This window comes from Psammomys obesus, unplaced genomic scaffold, assembly GCF_907164565.1.
Source record: "Psammomys obesus unplaced genomic scaffold, mPsaObe1.curated_primary_1811, whole genome shotgun sequence".
In the NCBI taxonomy this organism is placed as follows: domain Eukaryota; kingdom Metazoa; phylum Chordata; class Mammalia; order Rodentia; family Muridae; genus Psammomys; species Psammomys obesus.
In genome coordinates this window covers 660,872-682,956 of record NW_026590061.1, presented here as the reverse complement: position 1 = coordinate 682,956, position 22,085 = coordinate 660,872, and the positions used below count along the sequence as shown (strand labels likewise).

Here is a 22,085-nt window from a genome sequence, read left to right as displayed (position 1 = left end):
GAACCCAGCCTGGTCCTCCCCAAAAGCAGCCAGCGCTCTTCACCACTGAGCCATCTCTCCAGGCCCTCAACACTTCAAACAAAGTCACAAAAGAACTCCTTTTATTTTCTAGTAAGACTAAATTTATTCAATACCCTAGAGTAAAAGTTTTGATTATAAGTATCCAACAGTATAAAAAGTACAAAACCGATCTGTAGATGTCTAATATATTAATACAAAGTGCATGACTACACACAGTACTTCCTACGGGCAGAGTGGAGGGGAGAAGGCTGTGGTCGAGGTCCAGTAATAAATAAATAAATACAGAAGTAGAGATGATCCATCAAAGTATATTCTACCACCAATACTGCAGCCAAAATGTACAAAAAAAAAAAAAAAAAAAAGAAAAAAACCCATGTCAAAGTAAAGCAGGAGAATGGTAATGTAATGGCTGGACTCTACCACACCAAGGGCTGTGGAGAACCAAGCCACGCACTGGGCATGTGGTGGCTTGCACTATGTAGGTTTTCCCAAAAGGAAGAAACAAACTGTGGCTCTCCTCACTGTGAAACACTTAACAGACTGTAAAATCCAGTTTTTAAAATAATCATAAGCGACAGAATTATAAGGCAGCCACATCCACCTACGCCTGTGAGGTCTGAAGCGGCTCTATTGTTTCTCCTGAACTTTGAGAAGAGGCGATCAGACAACTTGAGTTGGGTTCTCCCGAGAAGCCCTCACTCAGATCTAGAGGCGAGGAGCTCCGTTCAGCTCTCTTGATGCTCAGAAGCCCAACTCCAAGCCAGCCCAACCAACCGGCGTAACCTCCACACACAATTCTTTTCTACTAGTCCACTTTAAATAGTGAGAGAAAAACAAGAAAACAACAAAACCCCCAAACCCTAATAAGGTTATGACAAGGCAAAGAACTATAGATAAAACCTCCACAAAGGTCAACTGAGGTAATCCAGAGCTAGAGCTGAATCAAGTGGATCTCGGTGAATCCCAGTCGTGTAACACCAGCCAATTATCTGCATGCTGCAAGCCCTCTAGGAAATGCCTGAAGCAGCACCGACTGCGCCCATGCACCCCCAGGACTCGCACATTCTGTTTACGCAGTTTCCAGCCACGTGTGCTCTCTACCATGTGGTGATGCTTTGGTACGATCCCTGTGTGAGCGTGCCCATCCTACCCATTGCCTCCCCAGGAGCTCGCTTCTGATTCGCAAGATTCACATAGTCTTTTATCAGATACTGAGATAAGGGAGGCAATATTGCTACCTGTGGGTTCAGAACTTGCTTCCTCCTACAAGCTATTTGCAGAAAGCTCAATCTGTCCTGCTTAATAATCAGTAGTACGGGTCTGAATCATCAGAACCTTGGCAACACCTTAGCATTTACATTTTTAACTACCACTAGGGGCAGATCATGCTACTGAGTTATGACAAAGCATCATGAGGGAAAACAAATGTAGCCAGCCATTAAAAAAATGCCCCAACCACTGCCTCTCCACAGAAAAGACTAAACTACATATGGGTTATCACACAACAAATCCCATCTCTGTCCCCTGAAATTCCCCTAATTTCATTCATTAGAGGGCATTAAAAAAAGACTTAAAGAGCACTTTACAGCAGCATTCAGCTTTCCTATGAAATACTCAGCATCTTAAATATTATGTACAGTTCTCTTTTCTTGCAGTGAGCTACAGACTGGCTTCAGTTTGCTGGGCGGGGGTTAAGGAGGTAACCCATTAAAAACTACTCTAGAAAACGTCTTTTGGCAGAATAGCAGTTATCCAAGTTAAAAATAGGAGGGTCAGTTTGTTTTGTGGTCTTTTCAAAGTTTAAATTGCTCTTTGTTCCCCTGTGCATGAACCTCTGTCACCACTCCTGAGGGGAGATGGGCAGAGGCGCCGGGCTCTGCTCCTCGGGCTTCTCCGCAGCAGCTTTCTTACTGCTGCAGCAAGGCTTGAAGAGGTGCGTGTCAATGAGGACTTCGCCAAAGCGGCCCTTGTAGATGATCCCACAACAGACCTTCTGTCTAGAAGAAAAGGTGGAGAACAAGATCCATTACAAGCTGTCCTTCCTGAGGCTGCTTCCCTCCTGCCATGTGGGATCCACCTCCCGCTCTCAAGCTCAGCAGAGAGCCACCTTCATCCCCGAGGGTACTCTAGTCCTGCCACTTCTGTTCTCTTCAGACAGTTCTTGATTAGATCTTTTAACAAATCCCGCTCTTCGAAGATTCCTTCTACTCTATCTCCTTTTGATCCCCTTTATTTTTATGCTTTCCATACTTTATAAATCTTGGATACTCAGCAGAGTATTTATAAAGTAATTCTGCTTAATCTACCTCTCCTTCCTAAAAGCAGCAATCATCTTCCACATGTGGTACTCTATGTGTGGAAACTAGAGCTCAGGCTCAGTTGTCTTCCTCAATTGCTCCTCACCTTATTTTCTGAGGCAGCATCTTACCTGGAGCTCACCATTAGCTAAAAAAAAAAGCCTGAAATCCTATCTCTGCCTTTCCACTGCTAAGATCAAGGATTAACCTTAAGCTCACAGTTATGTTCCAATTTATATTATACTTTCATTTCCATTTATATGGGTTTGTTTATAGTACTTTGATGGATATAAATTTCCTGCCTCTTTAATTTTTAAACTTTATCCTGTATAGAATATACTCCCTGGCTGGAGTAAGAGGTCTTTGATTAGTGTGCTCTGAGTGTTTGTTGTAACAGAAACTATTATCACTATGATCTACTTTTTCTTTCTGCTCTGGGCATAGCTAGCTATGGATTTAACATAGGTCCTTAAACATATTAGAGAACCTATATGGCCAGCCCTACCCTTTCCTATTACTTCACCTTTTCTGTTCCACTTTCCCAATCTTGTCATCTTTTATATGGGTTAACTTAAGCCAATTCAACTCAGTGTAAGTTACTTTTTCAAATTCTAGCTACTCATTATGTTCTCTTTAGTCAGCAAGGCAGGGACACACTTTAAATCTGCTACCATCTTTAATAAATCCGTAATTAGCCTTCTCCCTCCATCTGATTATTTTTCATGTATGTGTGTGTGTCTCTGTGTGTGTAAAGGTGCTCTATGAGGCCAAGAGATAAATTACCCAGAGTGTTGCTATAGGCAGCTGCAAGGCCAGAAAGCTGAGCTCAGGTCCTCTCCAAGAGCACTACCTGCTCTTACTAAAAATGTGCTCTCAGGGTAACAGCTTTTCTGAGTAGCCCTGGATGTCCTGAACTCACTCTAAACAACAGGCGAGGCGGGAACTTAGAGATCTGTCTGCCCCTGCCTCCCAAGTGGCAGGACTAAAGGTGTACACCACCACGGCCAGCTCACTTAGGTGTTTAAAGTCTACCTCAATATTTACTACTTCATCCATCCTTCAATCTTTTTTTTTTTTTTTTTCTTTTTTTGGAGACAGGGTTTTTCCTGGACACGCTTTGTAGACCAGGCTGGCCTCCTGCCTCTGCCTCCCTGAGTGCTGGGATTAAAGGCCTGCACCACCACACCCGTTGCCACTCCTCAGTCTTAATCCGAGATTTCTTTGTCTTTGGGGGTTATCTTGTAGACTAATTTATTTTCCAGGCAATTTAATTTGTTTGATTTTAAAGCAGGGTCTTACTATGTATGTAACTCAGGGTTGCCTTAAGCGCACGATCCTCCTTCCTCAATGAATTATAGTAATCACCACGCTTGGCTCATAAAGTATTTTTTTTTTTTTCAAAATAAAGTTTTAGATTGAGCACATTACTCTCTAGTATCTCTCTTCATTTTTTTTTCCTTTTGTTTGCTTTTCAATTTGAGAACCCTACACAGGGTTTCTCTGTGAAGCCCTGGCTATGCTAGAACTCACTATATAGACCAGGCTAGCCTCTGCATCCCAAATCCTGGGATTAAAGGTCACCACGGCTAGCATGTTTTTCTTGGCCAACTAAACACATATATGCTGTCTTCTGGCTTGTGTCATGCACGCTTCTAAGGATTCATCTTTGTGTCTTGGCTGTCCCTGTGAAAGCAGTGTATTTTCTCTGGACAGTCCTACATTGTTCTTCACAGTTCTCAGCACATCTGAAGAAAACATTTTATCTGTTTTCTGTGTCCTTGGGAGTCTACACTTTCTTTGAAAATATTTTCTCTTTTAAAACTGCCTCTTTTTGGTCCTTGGCCACATACACCCTTTGTATCTGGCCTGAGTGTTCCCTATCACCAACTTGACACAATCTAGAACTGAGAAGGGACCTGTCCGCTGCGGTGGCACTGAGCCTGGACTGGAAGGATAGAGAATGAGCTGAGCACAAGTACACTGGGTTCTTTGCTCTTGACAGTGATGTGATATAGCTGGTTCTCAAGCTTCTACTGCTGTGACTTCCCCACTGAGATGGAGACTGTAACCTGAACTTGAGAACTAAAACAAAACCTTCCAAGTATTTCATCACAGCAAGCAAAAAGGAAACCATGTACCTACTAGTGACATCAAGAGACTTTTAACCACTTCTCCTTACTCCAGTGAGAACTTTCAGAATAGCTAGTCTATTCCATCAACATACATTTTAAGTACCTTCATGCATTTTTACATTAATTTTAACAGAAAAAAAAATACATAATCCAAGGTCTGCTCAATTTCTGCTAAGCTGACTTCCCACTCCTGGCACCTATTTTATTCTCAACTGCTATAGAGAAGGCACTGAGGCAGTGACTGACAGACTGTGGGACTGTGAACAGACTTCTTTCACTTTTACCTTTTCCAGTAGGTAAGATCTAAAAAGGAAAACACCGGGGTTCTATTAGAGCTGGACGCCATTTCTGTGTCTGAGCCGTCGTCTGACTGGTTGCTGTAGCACGGAGACTGGGCTGGAGAGGCACTTGAGGTGGTACTGTGAGCATCCGAGTCTGTCAAAGCAGAAGACATTCTCATCACACGCAAGTGCTGCCCCGCCCAATTCCCAAGCCTAGAGCTGGGCCAGTATATTTTTCCATCACGCACTTAAAAGCGAAAGCAAGCAAGCAAGCAAACAAACAAACAAACAAAAAACAACCCAAAATAACAGGTGCAGACAGAACTAATTACAGATCTGATGTCAAAAAACCAGAAATAAAAATGAAATAAAAGCCAGAAATATATAAACCTTCTAGTCCTTGGACACACACTGTGCAAATACCACTTAAATGTCCCATCGATAGGACATGGATAGAATAGTCCTCTAACCCAAGGAAACAATTACTAGATATTAAACACCAGAGCTTTATTTTAAAATTTGTGAGTGTACATACACCCTTGAAGACCAGAAACTGCCTGATGCTCTGGAGTTGGAGTTAAGAGGGTTAGTTGTAAGGCACCAGGTCAGGGTGCTTGCTGGGCACCTTGGTCCTCTGCAAGCACAGCTACATGCTGAGCCATCTCCCTAGCCTCACAAGGACAAGGACAGTTCATAGTGATGTGTTTCCCTGGCATACACAAAACCTTGGGTTTGAGCTCTAGTATTAAAAAGAAAATAAAAGCTCACAAAACCAAAGATCTCATAAGTTTTTCTTAATATATGCTTACACAAATAACAAAATTAAACACCTAAAATGAAGTATCACTTGTGATACTAGTATGCTAAGTCACCTTAATAAATGGTATTCAACTTCTAACTCCTAAAAACAAAAATCAAGATTATCACATATTAAAGGAATAAATCCAAGAGGCTATTTAAACCTGCCAAGAACACCAACAGAAAGCTCCTACGTGAGGGAGGCTCACTGTTTTAAGTGCTTGGTGGTTCTGAACCATTTTAAATGTCAGCGTGTACCTGCATGACTGCAGGAGGGCAACAAGCAGAGCCGTGGGCTTCTTTGACTCAGAACCTAAGACTCAGCAATTTTTGTTTTATTATAGTACAACTCACTCACTAAATGGATAAAGTGAGTGAGGACATCTGTAAATAAGGACATTCTTACTATGAAATACTCATGTGTTTAAGCCAGCAGTTGTACCTCAGGGTGAAGCAGGCTCACAGACTGACAAGAGCCGCTTGCCTTTTCAAAGTCTCAACTGAACAGAGATAACCACACCTCCTCCGACAGTTCACAAACCTAGCATGAACCCAGCACTCACATACTACCCTCACAACACGTCTTAGCCCCGTAAAGGCCAGAAGCTACTCTTCTCCAAGTGAGCTGTGATTTCTGAAGTTCCCTTCTAGAAATCCTAGTGTATAAAACCTAAAGACAGTCTCAGCACAGCTGAAAAAGCAGCTTCCTACTTTAAGTACTATGTGAGACAGAAACAGACGGGGGAAGGAGGGAATATGCTGTTTTATCCATGGACTTGTTCAGACTTTCCTGAACCCTGCTAGCCACCTTGTCCCAGGGGTCCCTGATCTCTGGCCCTTGAGTACTTGAGTACAGGCAAACACGTCTGCCCAGCTCTCTGTTGTACCTGTGTGTGTGCACTGTGGAGTGCACACGTGGAAGACAACTTCTGGGAATGGCTCTGGCCTTCTTCATGTGGTCCTGGGGGTCAGAGCTCTTGACTGCCAGGCCTAGGCAGCACCTTGCAAGCCTCCACCCAGCTTTTATGTGGGTGCTGAGGCCTGACTCCAAATCTTTCTGCAACAAGCCCCTTTAGTTACTTTAAGATGCCAAAATCAGAGTCCTATTTGTAAGAACAGGCACCAAGTCAATAGTGCTTTCCAAGGGCTGAGACTCCAAAACAGGAAGCGGACTATCTCAGTACTTAGTAGACAATAAGGGAAAAAAAAAATGGATTCACACATACGTAAAACAGCACAGTCCAAAAAGCAAACAAAAAACCCACTAAAACATCACTCTCAGTGTGTTCCACAGCAAACTCACTGTGACGTTTAAACTCCTTCTGCAGTTTACTGATCTGGTTGCTTTTCATCCGGTTTCCAGACAGAGTTTTCACTTTCTTTGGTTTCAGTGTTGTCTTTAGACTGGGTCCTGCTCTTGCATCTACCACCTGGAAGAAAATACTGAATATTTAATACCATTTAGGCCCATGCTCACCAAAGAACCAGTCTTATACTATATCTGAGCATTCATGGGCACAGTTATCTGTTTCATGACAAAGGAATAAACTCTGCTAAGACCATTCTGGATGCTAATCCCTAAGTTTTATCAGCAGAGGAGCATTGTTCTCTCCCTTGTTTGGCATGGTAATGTAAAAAGGTTGTCCTCACCTTCAAATATCACAGTTGAGATTTTCTCAAAGGAGCCACTAAGGAAAAGTTTACATACCAATGGGTCCATAAGAAACCTACTATGATAATAAAACACTATCAAAGGACAGCACCAGTCCATTTAGGCAATTATATGTAATGTAAATTTCATAAATGCTGGCCAGAGATGGTGGCTCATACCTGTCATCCTGGTACCTAAGGGATAGGGGAATCACAAGGTCAAAGATGTCCCCTGCCACACTGGGAGCTTGAGTCTAGTGAGGGCTACAGACTTTGTCTTAACAAAGCAAGAAACAAAACAACCACATGAAAAGCCAGCTATCATAAAAGAGTAACAAAACTCTAGACTAGGGGACACTGAGCCCCACAGCTTTAGTCCTTTAGTCTAACATGTTCCGACTGCTAGCACCAAAAAACAAAAGGGACTGTGGGATACAGACATGGCAAAGGGATGAAAAGTACTTGCTGCTCTTACAGAAGTGGCTGGTTCACAGCATTCACCTAACTAGAGCACCAGGGCACTCGACGCTCTCTTTTGGCCCCTGCAGGTACCACGGACATGTGGTGCACACAGACATGCAGACAGTCAAGACAGTAGAAGTAAAAACATCTTGGAAAAATAAAAACCAAAAGTGTTGCTCAGATCATCTAAGGTGTATTATGAGGGGACTGCTTTTCCAGCAGGCTCCAGCGCCATACCCAGCAACCATGCCAGGCAGTTCACAAGAGCTCCAACATTCCCTTCCGGTAACTCATACAGGTGGAACACAGAAAAACATAATTCTTAAAAATACAAGTAGATCTAAAAATATATATTATGAAAATTCTAGTGACAAAGGTAAATTCACATCCACACTGCTGACCTAATCTCAGCGTAAACACAGACCGAATACATCCAGCTTTTTGTTTTAGATGCGGCATCTTATTCAGACCCCAAAGTAGCTCTAAGGACAGTGAAAAGCTCTGTAACCCTCCAGAAGCCTACAACTAGTAAGCAGTAAACACAACACACAAAAACATTAAATCCATATGCCCAAGAGTTCAAAGCACAGACCATTCTTAAAGGTGTGAAAAAGGACCCTTGTCTAACTCTGGGAATTACTAGTCCAGGAAATGCTATACAAGTATTCTTCTTTATTCTTTTAGCCTTTTCTATGCTAATGATACAGAATTTCCTAGGTTGGGGTGGTGAGGTTACTGTTATTTTAATATAGAAAAAGAACTAACATGGTTCCAGTTTTTTTTTGATCCTGCTGGCAACTTCTTCCATCTTTTCACAAGCAGCACACAGGCATTGCAGATGTCTCCTGAGCGAGTCTCATGCAACCTGACAGGAAAACAAAATGTTATCATGCTTTTCTCTCCCGAGGACTCGTGTAGACACTTCTCTTGGAGAAAAACACACCCATTTATGGCTCATAAATGCAGTTTGACTATCTGAACATGATCTATTCCATTGTTTACCAGAATTTTAAAACCTATGCATTTCATTTATCTCCTCACTCCACGCCTTCGGCTGTCCTGGAACTCCCATCTGTGGACTGGTGTGGCCCCACAGAATCTGCCTGTCTCTTCCACCAGAACACTGTGATTAAAGGCATACACCAGAATTCCCGGGCCCCTCACTGGGTTCATAAGGACAGATTTGATCAAGAGTACATAGATATGAAATTTTCAATCAAAACATTAGCTCCTAAGGGAACAAGTGTGGTGGTGCACGCCCTTAATCCCAGCACTCAGGAGGCAGAGGTAGCAGATCTGAGTTGGAGACCAGCCTGGTCTACAGAGCAAGTTCCAGGCAGCCAGGGCTATACTGAAAAGCAAGCAAACAAAATCAAATCAAAACCAAAAGAAAAAAGTGCATATGCAATCAACCAAAATCAATGTCTCTTTTATGCCAATGCATGGGTGCACATTCCCTCTCAGGTATACTATCCTCTACCATGGGAAATGGCTCAACATTCAAGTATTTTATTTTATCCAGGTATCTAGCTGTTGGAAAGTTAGCATACCTGCTACTTTCAGGGCAGAATATTAGGTATATTGCTATAGTCCTCCTCAGCTAGTTAAAATGTAACTCCGTGTTTACAGAGACAATGCAGAAACAACAGAGGAACACTACTGGTCAGAAAATAAGGATACATTTTTAAAATTCACTTAAACATCCTACTTAAGTAAGAACAAAAAAGGTTTGCCCAAGTGAAACCATAATGGGCTTCACAACTAGAAAACTAGTGATTTTAATTATTACTCAGCTGGGCAGTGGTGGCACACGCCTTTAATCCCAGCACTTAGGAGGCAGCAGAGTCAGGTGGATTGGTCAGTTCAAGGCCAGCCAAGTCTACAGAGTGAGCTCCAGGGCAGTTAAAGCTACACAGAGAAACCCTGTTTCAAAAAAACAAAGAAAATATAGTGAGTGTGTGTGTGTGTGTGTGTGTGTGTGTGTGTGTGTGTGTATGTGTGTGTGTGTGTGTATATATATATAAAATTTTTATTATATGTTAAATTCATAATAAAAATATCTATACATACATAATTAGCACACTGCTCCCGTTGCCTTGCATCGGAAGTATTCCCCAGATCTTTGACTATTTTTTCCCTTGAGAATGGAACATAACTCATCTTACCCAAAGCAGCTCTGGAAGTCCTTTTCGTAGCGCTTGCTGTCTGTGAACCGGGAGCTGGAGGACTTGGCCCTGCAGATACAGCAGCCCTCTATGCTCCGGTACATCTTCGGTTTGTGAAAACCAAACATCTTCTCCTCTGGGCAATAGCTGTAAAGAGAAGGGGACGGAGGGTAAGAATAAGAAACCACACAAGGACTCTCTTTTGCTCCACCCTACCCAGCACAGAGAATTTTATAACCACATCCAACAAGCTAGAGAAGAGCTCCACCATAACTCCATGCAGTACAGGGCCATACAGAACACAGAAAAGCATGGCCCACTAAGAGACATCCACAGCCCCACTGGCTTCTTCTGCAAATGCGGGACAGCATTATCAGCTAACTGTATCACATCCTCAAGAGACATATGGTACCCTGCACCTATCAACCTAGTACAGCCCATGCTGGGCTCCAGGGCCCCATTGTCACCCACTCCTGCTCAACCTTTCAAACTCCATACTAGGCCCTTTTATTTTATTTTTTTAAAGATTTATTATTTATACAACATTCTGCCTGAACACCAGATCTTACTATAGATGGTTCTGAGCCACCATGTGGTTGACTGGGAATTGAACTCAGGACCTTTGGAAGAACAGAAAGTGTTCTTAACCTCTGAGCCATCTCTCCAGCCCCCATACTAGGCCCTTTTATCCTTTACCCTAAGCTCCCTCCGGCTCAAGTCCTGCTCCCCCCCAGCCCTCACCCTTCTCATAACCCAGCCACTCTCACTGTTCCATGCTCTCCTTAGTCTCCAACAATGGTTAGTCTCCCTGGCCATGTTCAGTCTACTTCTTTCTCTCTCTGATCTGGACTCTTCCAGATGCTTCTAACCATACCATGAGTGGTCATGTTGGCAGTTTCTTTACTGTGTCTTTTCACACATCCGCATGCCATTAAGAAAGTGCCTATATCTTTAGTTATTATAACCATCTTGGTATTGAGCCTGTCACGGTGTCACATGCCAATTTCTGTGAGTTTGAGGCAAGCCTGGTCTACAAGAGTTCCAGAATAGCCTGGGCTTTTACAGAGAAACCCTGTCTCAAAAGAACAAAGACAAAGACAAATCTTGTTATTTTGTACTTCTGCATTAACGCAATTCCCCGCTGGGCGAGTGTGGGCATTCACTATGAATACTTAGATGGCCACACGCATCGACCTCTGCACTGTGGCTCCACAGAGGGTGCTCTCTTTGATAAACAGGAAGTTCTATACAGCCACATTTAGCTGAAAGGGGGCTATGAAAATCACAGAAATCCAAGCTTAGGCTAAGAAATGATGTTCATGCACTCAAGTCAAATTCCTCACACTAAGGAAAACAAAAACTGCCTTTACACTTGGGCCACAGAGAGCCACATATGGCCAAGTTCACCAGATCAGTGTGTGGTGCAACACTTATAACCCCAGCACTAGGGAATCTGAGGAACAAGGACTGCTATGAGTTCAAGGCCAGCCTGGTCTGGCAAGCAAGCCCATTAGAAAAGGGTGGGTGGAGGAACACTAAACACAGGAACGTAAACCCCAATGGACCAAGCAGGCAGAGGATGTGTGTACCCGACCACCAATCATCACATAGCATCAGACCAAGCAAGAAAACATTCAGTTCCCTTTGTACAGACAGTGCTGAATTTACAACCATCCTTGTGTTACTTTATAGATAAACAGAGGCAACAAGGTTTCATGTCAGGGTCAGTGCAGAGCTGTTCAGTGGGCCAGTGAGGTACAACCCAAGGGGCTCAGAAGCAGCATGAGCGTCATTGTGAGACTGAAGTAAGTTTGAAAATACTGACTTACAGAAAAACACAGTAGCCAGATCATTAGAGTAAAACAAAAATGAGAATACTCTACATAATTTTTTAAAAGCTAAGAAATGAGACTTGCGATGAGACTTAAAAAACTGAACTCACAGGAAAACTTAAAGAAAATGTCCTCCCATGCAAATAGTCACAGCACTTTAGCCAAAACAGTATCAAGTGACAGACTCAACCTAGACAATGTGGTTCTTGAATGTGTATATTTGTTTCTTCTCTAAACACCCTTGCTATCAAGGTCAAAAGTCTGCAGTTCCTCTTACAATCATCAATAGCGCTGGGAAACTCCAGCCTCCTCCTGAGCAAGGACAAAGGAAGTACACACAGCAAGGCTCCAAACTCTACCTGCAGTCTCCTTCCTCCCCCAGCACCACGCCAAACCTACAGGGCACTCAGACTGTCTCTATGCTGTGAGGCTAGCCTTCAAGACTGAATATGCGAAGAAGCCAGCTTGGTCCATTTACCACACTGACAAGCTGTGAAGAAATGCTATGGCCACTGCTCACCAGCGAGGCGTTTATTTTAAACAGTCATTGTCAATCAGTTAACTTTCTTAGTGAGGACAGACACAAAAGTAACCCACCAGCCCTGTCAAGACTCTTAACAGGGCCTGTAACAGTCCACCACATTCCTGTGGCCTTTCCCTGAACAAGGGTTGGTGAGAGCAGAAACGGGTCCATCCTCTTCTAAACAGTGCTGTGAGAAATGAAGCAACCAAGCTGTCTCACTGGATGGTACTTAACCCTTTCCTGAGCTCTTACCCGCCCTGAAGAGGCACCTGGGAATCTGCAGCAAATGTATGGGGTGTTCATTGCGACCTGTTCACAGGAGCCCAGGTCAATAGTGGTTTGTACTCAAGCACCGAGGTCTGAGAGACCTGAAATTAACTCTAAACATTTTCATAAAATCTAAGGAATCATTTATGTTCAAAATATTGGACATAAATGGGGGGCTGGAGAGATGGCTCAGTTATTAAACGCACTGTCTGCTCTTTCAAAGGTCCTGAGTTCAATTCCCAGCAGCCACATGGTGGCCGACAACCATCTACAGTGAGATCTAGTGCCCTCTTCTGGTGTGCAGGTCTACATGCACACAGTACTGTATAAATAATAACCCTTTAAAAGAATTTTAAAACCTCTAGCAAAGCCTAGAGTGAGGTCAGACACACTCTAAATGAGGTTAGATCTGAGGGGGTAAGTGGGTCTGGCATGGCTTGGTTTTAATTTGGAGATTTCTGGTACTTCAAATAATCTGGTGGCTTTCTTTACTTCTGAGTAGTGGTGCCTGTGGAATGGTCTCACTTGTTCCAATAACTTGGTCAGCTTTGCATCTTATCTGTACTGGCAGGTACTCTCTCCACACCATTCTTCACCAGAGGCAAACACCTGCTTCACAATTGAGGGTCAGTCCCGTGAAGGGCAAACCACACACAATCTCATCCATGTCTGAGGGACAGAGAAAAATACAACTTAGAAACAAAGTAAGAAATCCAAAAGGAATTAAAATACTGATAAAAATTGTAATTTTCTAAAGTTATAGATGGTGATGAGGGACAGTCTCTAAAACCATAGAACTGCATACATAGCAAAACTAAATTTTATGACATGGAAATTGCATCTCAAAGTCATAAATGCAAGCAAACCAGAAACCACAGGCTATGATTTCTCAATTTATCATCCACAATAAACAGTTAATATGTAATAACATATCCATTCAACATACACACCCCTTCCTACAACTTCCTTGTATAAATAGCCTGTTAACACTGATGTCAAAGTATGGCTATTTTGCTGCAAAGTGAATAGCTGGTAAAATTACAGAAGATGAGTAGCTATAAACACTACGTTCAATAAATAAAATCATAAATACAGTTAGAACAGAAAGGTGAGTTAACCTCCCATATGAAAGCCTGAGGGCTGAGCTGGAGTGATGGCCAAGACTACCACTTTTGTTCCCAGCAGCCACAGAGTGGGCTCATAACCTCCTGTAATCTCTGCTCCAAGGGACCCAAAGCTCTTCTGGCCTCCACTACACAACCATGTGCATAGCACAGCCCCTACCCACACATAATCTTATGACTAAGTGTGTGGACCATGCCTATACTCCAGCATTAGAATGCTGAGGCAGAATTACTGCTGCCGCATACACACAGGGAGTTCCAAGCTAGCCTGGACTACATGCGATCCTATGCAAAGTAAGAAAAAGGCTAGAAGCTGGGCAGTAGTGATGGGAGTCTTTTATCCCAACACTCCAGAGGCAGTCTCTGCGAGTTTGAGGCCAGCCTGGTCTACAACAGCCAGGGCTTCAGGGAGTCAAAACAAACAAAAGGAGAAAAGAGGCTGGAGGAAAAAAAAGCTCAGCAGTTAAGTGCACTTGTTGCTAGACGACACAGGTTCAATTCTGAACACGGCGGCTCACGACCATCTTGTAACTGCAGCTCTAGGGGATCTAACGCCCTCTTGGCCTCTCTGGGTACAAGAAAAACATGTGGCACACAGACACACATGCAGGCAAAACACTCAGGAAACAAAAGGCATTTTTTCTATGCTCACCTTTATTGGTGTCTCAAAAAACAAAACAAAGGATCAGGGTGTGGGGAAAGGGAGCAGGCAGCATGTCCAGTCACAAAGGAGGCAACAAGAAGCCTCTGAAAACAGCCCAAGGCTCCAAGCAGAAAGAGAGAGAAGAGCTAGAGCCTGGGGTAGGTGCCCTCCCTGCTTCCAGCACAGGCAGAATCAAGAAATGCAGTAAAAAGATGGCCACATGACACAGTGACCAGTTTCCAGTTGGCTTAAATATCTGGGTTCCTGTCTATAGCTACAACAAAGTGTTATGCTGGAGCCTGCTGCACATGGCAATACACTTTCAATTTTAAAAACTCATGGAAGTTAGGCGTGGTGGCGCATGCCTGTAAGCCCAGCACTCCAGGAGGCAGAGGCAGGTAGATCTGAGTTTGAGGCCAGCCTGGTCTACAACGTTAGTCCAGGACAGCCAAGACGACACAGAGAAACCCTGTCCTAAATTTAAGTTTATTCGTCGTAAGTTTATCCGTCAATAATAAAGCTCATCGAAAACAGTGGTATCTTCTAGGGAAGGCTCCCTTTCTCTCCCACAGCTACCCATTCTTAACCAAGGCTCCACACCACCCAGTTCTCACACCTTCACTCACCTCAAGAACCTGAAAATGCAGAGCTTGAATAATTCCTTAAAAGCGAAACACCTACCCATTGGACATCCACCCCACTGCAGATACTACAGCACTCGGCAGAATGAGGATACCTTTGCAAAGCAGCGGCCCACAAAGCAAAAGAACGAAGAAAAATCTAAAGCCAAGTAAAGACAGAAAGGGAAAGTGACCATGAAAAGCCACTGGTGACACGATACAGGGATCCCTCATTAGCTGCAACTGGTAACACCAGCATTTGAATCAACTGTGAGCTATTTCACATGCTCACAGGACCCAAGGAACAGAGTATAACTGCAGCAGCACTTCAGAAGGGGGCAACAAAAGACTGTTTCTCCCACTTGGCTGGAGAGCAACAGGGCAGAACTGTCTCCTCCCCTTGTTCTAAACACCTGCATACTCCCCTGTATTAGAGCTTCCAACACTTAAAAAGAGATGAATTTTAATTTGCTGGAAGCTGAGTAGAGGATGTAGAGCTCCAAACACATACCATATTTCTGAGAAAGTTATGTGCGGGGCATTTAACTGTAGTTGCAGCATTTGGCAGTCTAAATCTCACCTTGTGGGAAAGGGGTCCAAACTCAAAAACAAGCGTTCTACTAAGACACTACAGGTTAAAAATTAAATCACAGGCTGGAAAAATGGCTCAGCAGATAAGAGCACTGCCTGCTCCTCCAGAGGTCCTGAGTTCAATTTACAGCAACCACATAGTGGCTCCCAACCATCTATACTGCAATCTGACGCTCTCTTCAGATAGAACACTCATACATAAAATAAAATCTAAAAAAAATTAACTCATAAACCCAGGCCTCTGAAGTTTAGATTATATATATGTAGGTCTGCCCAGCTGTATAACAAAGGGAAAATCACTGGCCTACCCAATTCCACATTAACAGTGATGTGGGAAGGGCTGAAGTCTGTCTGTTTGGAAGAGGTAGTTACCAGCGGTGAAAAGGTATCTACTGCTTTATAAAAGAAACTTTAATCCCCCTTGATCTAACAGTTGTCTTACTGCCTCCACCTCCTAACCTAGGCCTAATCCTGGAAGCTTCTAGCCTCCCTACAATCTAACCTGGGCCTAGAACATTTTCAGCCTCTTAGACTTTTTGATAAGCTTACCTTTTCTTGTGCTTACTGAGATCTGGTTCAAACTTCTATCTGGCTCTTCTCTCAGCCTCTGAATTGCTCTGCTTGGCCTCAAACTAATTCCATCATTCTCTTCTAACCTTCTGCCTCCTTCCCATTCTCTGGATCGTTCTGTCCTCACCTTTGTCTGGCTTGTTCTCACATTCAACTTCTGTGAAAACTGCCTCCTCTCTCTGGGTTGCCCTTTAAGTAGCTTCCCTTTTCTCTCTCGAGAGTTGGGCGTATCCTATCCTGTGAAGCCTTTCTCCGGTTTGTCACTGTTTCTGCCACTCAGTTAGACATCACTTTCAAACATGGGTGCTTCCTTCTACAAACTTTGCCTCCATTGTGTGGGATTAACGGTGTGCACCACCACACCTGGACCTAAGCTTTTCTTTACCTGAAACCTGCTCTACACCAGGCTGGCCTCCAACTCAGATCTGCTTGCCTCTGTCTCCTGGATTAAAGACATGTCTGCATTCCAGCCAGATCACACAGACCTAGGTCTCTGGATGTGATTTCTTGCCAAAGCAGCCATGTTCTAAATTAAAATTCCTCTACAGTGCTTCTAAACATTAAGTTAAGAAATTGCTTGTAGGGAAGCTGGAGAGCAGGCTCAGTGCTGCTCTTCCACTGGAAGGCTTCCACAGGTCCCTGCATCCGTGTGCACACACCCAAATGCAAACACTTAGACATAATTTGCTTCTAGTCAAGCATGGTTGGTAGCACAGGCCTTTGCTCCCAGCACTCAAGAGGCAGAAGCAGGCTGATCTGAGTTCAAGGCCATCCAGGTAAACAGAGTGGGTTCCAGGACGGCCAAGGTACACAGAGAAACACTGTCTTAAACAGAAACCAAAAACTTGCTTCTTATTTTACTGGCCCTCCAGTAGTAAGGTGAAATCACACTTCTTTGCCAAAGACACTGGAAAACAAGTGTATGAAAATACCAGGGCACACTTGAATTTGTTAAGATCTACACATTACTCAAACAAACTTTTGGCAGACACCTGACTCAAACGTCAGGAATCTTCCTGACCTTTACTTAAAATTGGGCTAAACCCCAACTCTTGAACATCACCCACCCACACCAGGGCCAGCACCTGACAGCTGTTTTTATGGTAGTAAGGATGGAGCCAGGCCTGCAAACACTAAGCTACACTCCTCCCTCAACTGACATTTTGTTCTAATGCCAGCGCTCTCTCTTCCACCACTGGGCAACTCTGAGGGAATACTCCCAACATCCACACCCCGACCTGATCTCTTCCTTTTGCTCTGGAGAGCAATACTGCCAAGTGACCACCAAAGCATTCTAATCTTTAATGCTCCAAGCTGACGGTAATACTGTCCCTCCAAGTATCTTCTTCAGTGTCTAGCGTCTTTAGTTATGATCCATAGCTACAGGGGGAAAAAATCTGAAAAGAATTAACTGACTTCTCCCTTCTCACACTCTGCGCAGCCCTCCATCACCTCTCATAAAGGTCCTTTGATGCTCTGCTGCTTGCTTTCCTTCTTGGTTATCATCTACAGCTCAAGTATTAATCATCCTTCCAGGCACCAACTCCGGCTGCAGGCTAAGGGCAAGGAATTCAAAGCTTTTCAGATCTAGCCCTGCCTACCAGCTGCTCCCACCTTGTAATACTGGTATTGCAGGAGGACCAAATGAGATCTGATAAACTAGCCACTCTAGCACTCAGGCTGATATTTCTGTGGGAGATAGCCTCCTTTCTACCCCTCACCCAGAGAAGCTTATTCACAAACATTTCCAAGTCTTTATTCTTTTACAGTGTGTTAAGTCTCTACACATTGTGTGCACTCATGTCTGTGGGTAACAGTGGAATCAGGAGAGAGCATCTCTGTGGGGATGACGTTGCTTCCAGGCAGCTGTGACACATGCTATGAGATCCGAACACGGAGCCTCTAAAATTACAAGTGCACCTGACTCTGAGCCTCCTCTCCCGGCCCTCATCATTGCAATCTTAGTGGTTTTGTTTGTTTTGTTTTGTCTTGAAATAGGGTTTCTCTGTGTAGCCCTGCCCATTCTGGAACTATGTAGATCAGGCTGGCCTTTAACTCAAGATTTGCCTCTCTCTGCCTTCCCCAATCAACTCAGTTTTATTCTTCTGAGAGAGGCACAAGTCCAGGAGGCCCTGAACTCACCACAAAACTGAAATGTCCTCAAACTCCTGTTTCTCCTGCCTGTACCTCTCCAGGTGCTGGATTACAGGCCTGAGCCACAATGTTCAGTTACTAAAATACCTAAAAAACAAGATTTCGCTCCCATCTTTACTGAGGTAACCCTTGGCTGGTTGCTGTGGCACTCGCCTTTAATCCCAGCACTCAGGATACAGAGGCAGGTTGATCTGAGTTTGAGTCCAGCCTGGTCTACAGAGCAAGTTTCAGAACAGCCAGAACTCTGCAGAGAAACCCTGTCTCGATAAACAAAAAACAACAACAATAAGTTAACCCTGGCAGGACAAGAAGTCATTGCAGCCAGGTACCAATTCTACACAGAGAAATGGACATCTGCTTACTACCAACAAAGCAGGATAGCAAAGATGAACGTAAAGGGCAGGCAGAAAGAATATAATAATTGGAGAAAGAATATAGTAATTAAATATATATACACACATATATATACATATATATGTGACAACTGCAGACATGACAGTTTAAAGCACTTGTTGCTCTTCCAGAGGACCCAGGTTCAATTCCTAGCTGACATTCCACATGTCAGCTCACAACCATCTATTAAGTCCGATTCTAGCGGACATCATCTTCTGGCCTCTGCAGATACACCTGGTGCACATTCATATATGCAGGTAAAACACTTACACATATGAAATAAGTGAAAAGAAAAGTAAGTTTTCAAAAGTAGTTTTTTCCTTAATATTTAATCTGTGGGCTTCTGTAATGTAATAAAAAGATTTCCAGAAAATGAAAGCCAAAAAAATTACCAATAACAATTTTCATAATAAACAGCAGAAAAATATTTCATTCTTATTTCAAGAGGGAGCAATTAAAAGAAATGAGCCACACAATTAGAACTATTTCTATCCAGCAATCGTTAACATTAACCAAATAAAAATGTCAAACCCAATCAACTTATAACAGATGAAAACAAAATACACAACCAGAAAGGAATTATTTTAGCTCAGGTTTCAAATTTGTAATAGAACAAAATATATCTGTAATAGAAACTACCTATGACCTTTGTGTTTCTGGTGGCAAAAGAAAGCTTTCTCACCTTGGAAACAAATGCCTTTCTTTTTTGGACTAGATCTTTAGATTATTCCTACAATACTAGAATTCTTCGTTGCAGAAACAATTTAAAAGAAAAGAAAATTGAGAACTGGAAAGACAACCATGAATTTCCTACTTAAATCTGCAGAAACTTAAAAGTGCAGGGCTCTCAGGGCAGCGCTGCAGAGCAACCAGGAACAAAGTAGTGGCATTTCCTAACTAGGTCTTCACCGGACTTTTTGGTGTAAAATGGCTGAATCAGATCGGGAACGACAAACAGAAGTTGAGGGCTTCGTCTTCCCAGAACTGGTTTCTGATGGTGGGGGAAGGGTGAAACACCCACTCTTTCCATTCAGCATTTACTGTTTCTCTGGGCAAGGTAACTGAGCCAAGCTTTAGTGCTGTGTTCTGTAAGAGGTCTACTTCCCAGCCCTGAGGACTGCTCCGGTGGCCCCTTTCTGCCCGCATTTCAGTTTTCAACCCTGTGCAGTAGGGTTGCAGTAAATGTTATTGCAGCTTCCCATCCTAGGCACTCTTTTCTTCTTTTGTCTGAGATAGGGCCTCTCTGTGTAGCCCTGGCCAGACTGTTGCCTCTGCCTAAGTGCTGGAATGAAGGGCCCCAATCCTAGGCATTCTGAACTTACACTGTGCTTCAAACCAGTTAATCAGTCTTACCATCTCCAGAGGGGGAAAAAGGATGTTTAGAAATAATTGTTTTGGGGCGCTGGGGAGATGGCTCAAACCCTAAAAAGATTTTATTTGTAATTATGTGTATGTGTATCAACTCTGGTGCAAGTTTGAAGGTGCCCAAAAAGGCCAGGAGAGGGCTCTGGATGCCCTGAAGCTTGAGTTTCAGGTGGCTCTATCCTGGGATCCTGTATCATCAGGTCTGTAGGAAGAGCAGCAAACAAAGCACGCTACAGCCCAGGTGACATATCTCTAAGGAAGCTGCTTTGGGTTCTGTATGGAAAATTGACTGTCCTCAGCCCATAGACATTTCGCTTAAGACCTTCCCACTGGGGTTGGAGAGATGGCTCAGCCTTGAGTGGTACCGTCACAGGACCCAGGTTCAAATCCCAGCACCCACATGGCAGCCCACAAAATGTCTGTACTCCAGTTCCAGGGAATCTGGCACCCTCACCCATACATACTCGCAGGCAAAATGCCAATGCACATTAAAAAAAATCTTTAAAAAAAATAAGATTTTTGCATTTAAAAGTTTATTTTAGCCAGCTGGTGGTGGCACAGCACTTGAAGACAGAGGCAAGAGTTCAAGGCCAGTCTGGTCTATAAAAGATTAAGTTGTAGAAGAGTCAGGGCCACACAGAGAAAGCCCTGTGTGTGTGGAGGGGGTGGGGGTGTTATCTTATAGCTGTGGAGGTAGCATACTGGTACACTCATCTAACAGGTGCTATACCCTGGGGTTCACAACAAGCAAAGCAAGTTTAGGGCTGCCAAGATGACTCAGCCAACAAAGCCTGACCACCTACCTGAACGGATCCCCAAACTCATGTGATGGAGAGAGCCAACTCTCAAGTAGTTCTCTGGCCTCATGTACAAAGATACACACACTCTTTAAAATCTCCAACCATCACAAAAATAGCACAAGAAAGCAGTGAAGCCCTTGCCTTCCTTTTTTTCTTAACTCATTAAGGTCTCTTCAAACATCATTTGATTCGAAGAACAGAATCATATAGTTCTACTTGGTATGTGTAGACCTTAGAATGCTCAAGTCTTGCAGTAACTAGTCTAATACTTAAAAAAAAAATGTTTGCAAAGTACCTTTTCACGTGTCCCTGGAGTCACCTAAAGGAAAACCAAGGTTATAACATGCAGGGTTTTTCATTTTCTTCACCGACTCTCTATTCACTTCAAAAGAAACCACCACCAAGACAGCTTCCCTTTCAGTATTTCTAACTTGGTCAACCAAAACTCGAAAGGAATGTTCTCTAGTAACCAAACAAACAGGAAAAAACGGATTTCAATTTGTATGGTGCAAGAGGGCAAAGCATCTAGGATATTATTTCCCAGCCAAGACCACACCTAGATTCTAACTGAAACACAGGAGAAATGGGGAGAGAAGCAACTGGCTGGGTGTCTAGACTACAAGCAAACCCCAAATACCAAAGGGGCATCCATGTGTCAAACCAGCCTATTTTTGAGCTATGCCTGGAGCCACATACCAAAAAAGTTAGCTTGAAAAGTCTAAGAGGGGTAGCTCGAAGGTCAAGCCCAGTTCCCAGGAACTGGGAAGCCAGCAAGGGCTCCCTAACAGTGTCATACTCTAGAAGCTTCTCCCAGCATCCTTTATCTCTGACTGGCACTACTCCCCAAACGCAGGTATTCTCAAGGTCATCTCTGAAACTTATCTGAGCCCTGCGTACCTCAGAGTGAAACACGAGACATCCTCCAAATCATCTGACCGCCTTACAGAAAAGAATCCCTGACTTTCGTGTTCAGCTTTGCGGCACAGTTCAGTACAAATTAAGTCTGCCAAACTTCAGCCCAAACGCAGGTGCTTTCAGCACACCGCTCAAACAAGCTTCACGTCCCTCTCTTCCTAAGCGAAGGCAAAAGTCGCCCGCGCCTTCTCCAGGACACCAGGAGGGCGAAGCGCCTACTTGGAGCGCACTGCTAACATGGAGGGCCCGGCGCGCGTCGGGTCCCGCCGTCCTTCTCCACCTGCAGCGAGGAAAGGTGAGGAGACGAACGAGGGGCGGCCGGGGAGCTCGTTCCCGGGGCGCGCTGCACCGCCGGCCAGAGCCGCCCCGCCGCCCGCGCCTCGCCGAGCGCCCCACGTGCAAACACACAAAGGCGGCCCGCACCCCCGCGCCCCCGGCCCCGAAGCCGCCGCGTGCGGCCGCCGCTCCGCCCGCGCGCCCTC

At 44.0% G+C, this 22,085-nt stretch overlaps 1 protein-coding gene across 2 annotated transcripts in view; it reads right to left on the bottom strand.

Moving 5' to 3' along the window:
* Positions 1 to 1,204: 1,204 nt before the first annotated feature.
* Sinhcaf (SIN3-HDAC complex associated factor) overlaps positions 1,205 to 22,085 on the bottom strand; it is a 21,980-nt gene continuing 1,099 nt past the window's right edge. For both annotated transcript variants that reach the window (XM_055605683.1, XM_055605684.1), the window contains exons 2-6: positions 9,807 to 9,953; positions 8,407 to 8,506; positions 6,833 to 6,959; positions 4,735 to 4,885; positions 1,205 to 2,018 (exon numbers count right to left, since the gene is read on the bottom strand). In XM_055605683.1, coding sequence (XP_055461658.1) covers positions 1,859 to 2,018; positions 4,735 to 4,885; positions 6,833 to 6,959; positions 8,407 to 8,506; positions 9,807 to 9,934 — 666 coding nt within the window. In that variant the 5' untranslated portion in view covers positions 9,935 to 9,953 and the 3' untranslated portion in view covers positions 1,205 to 1,858. The remainder of the gene's footprint in view (positions 2,019 to 4,734; positions 4,886 to 6,832; positions 6,960 to 8,406; positions 8,507 to 9,806; positions 9,954 to 22,085) is intronic.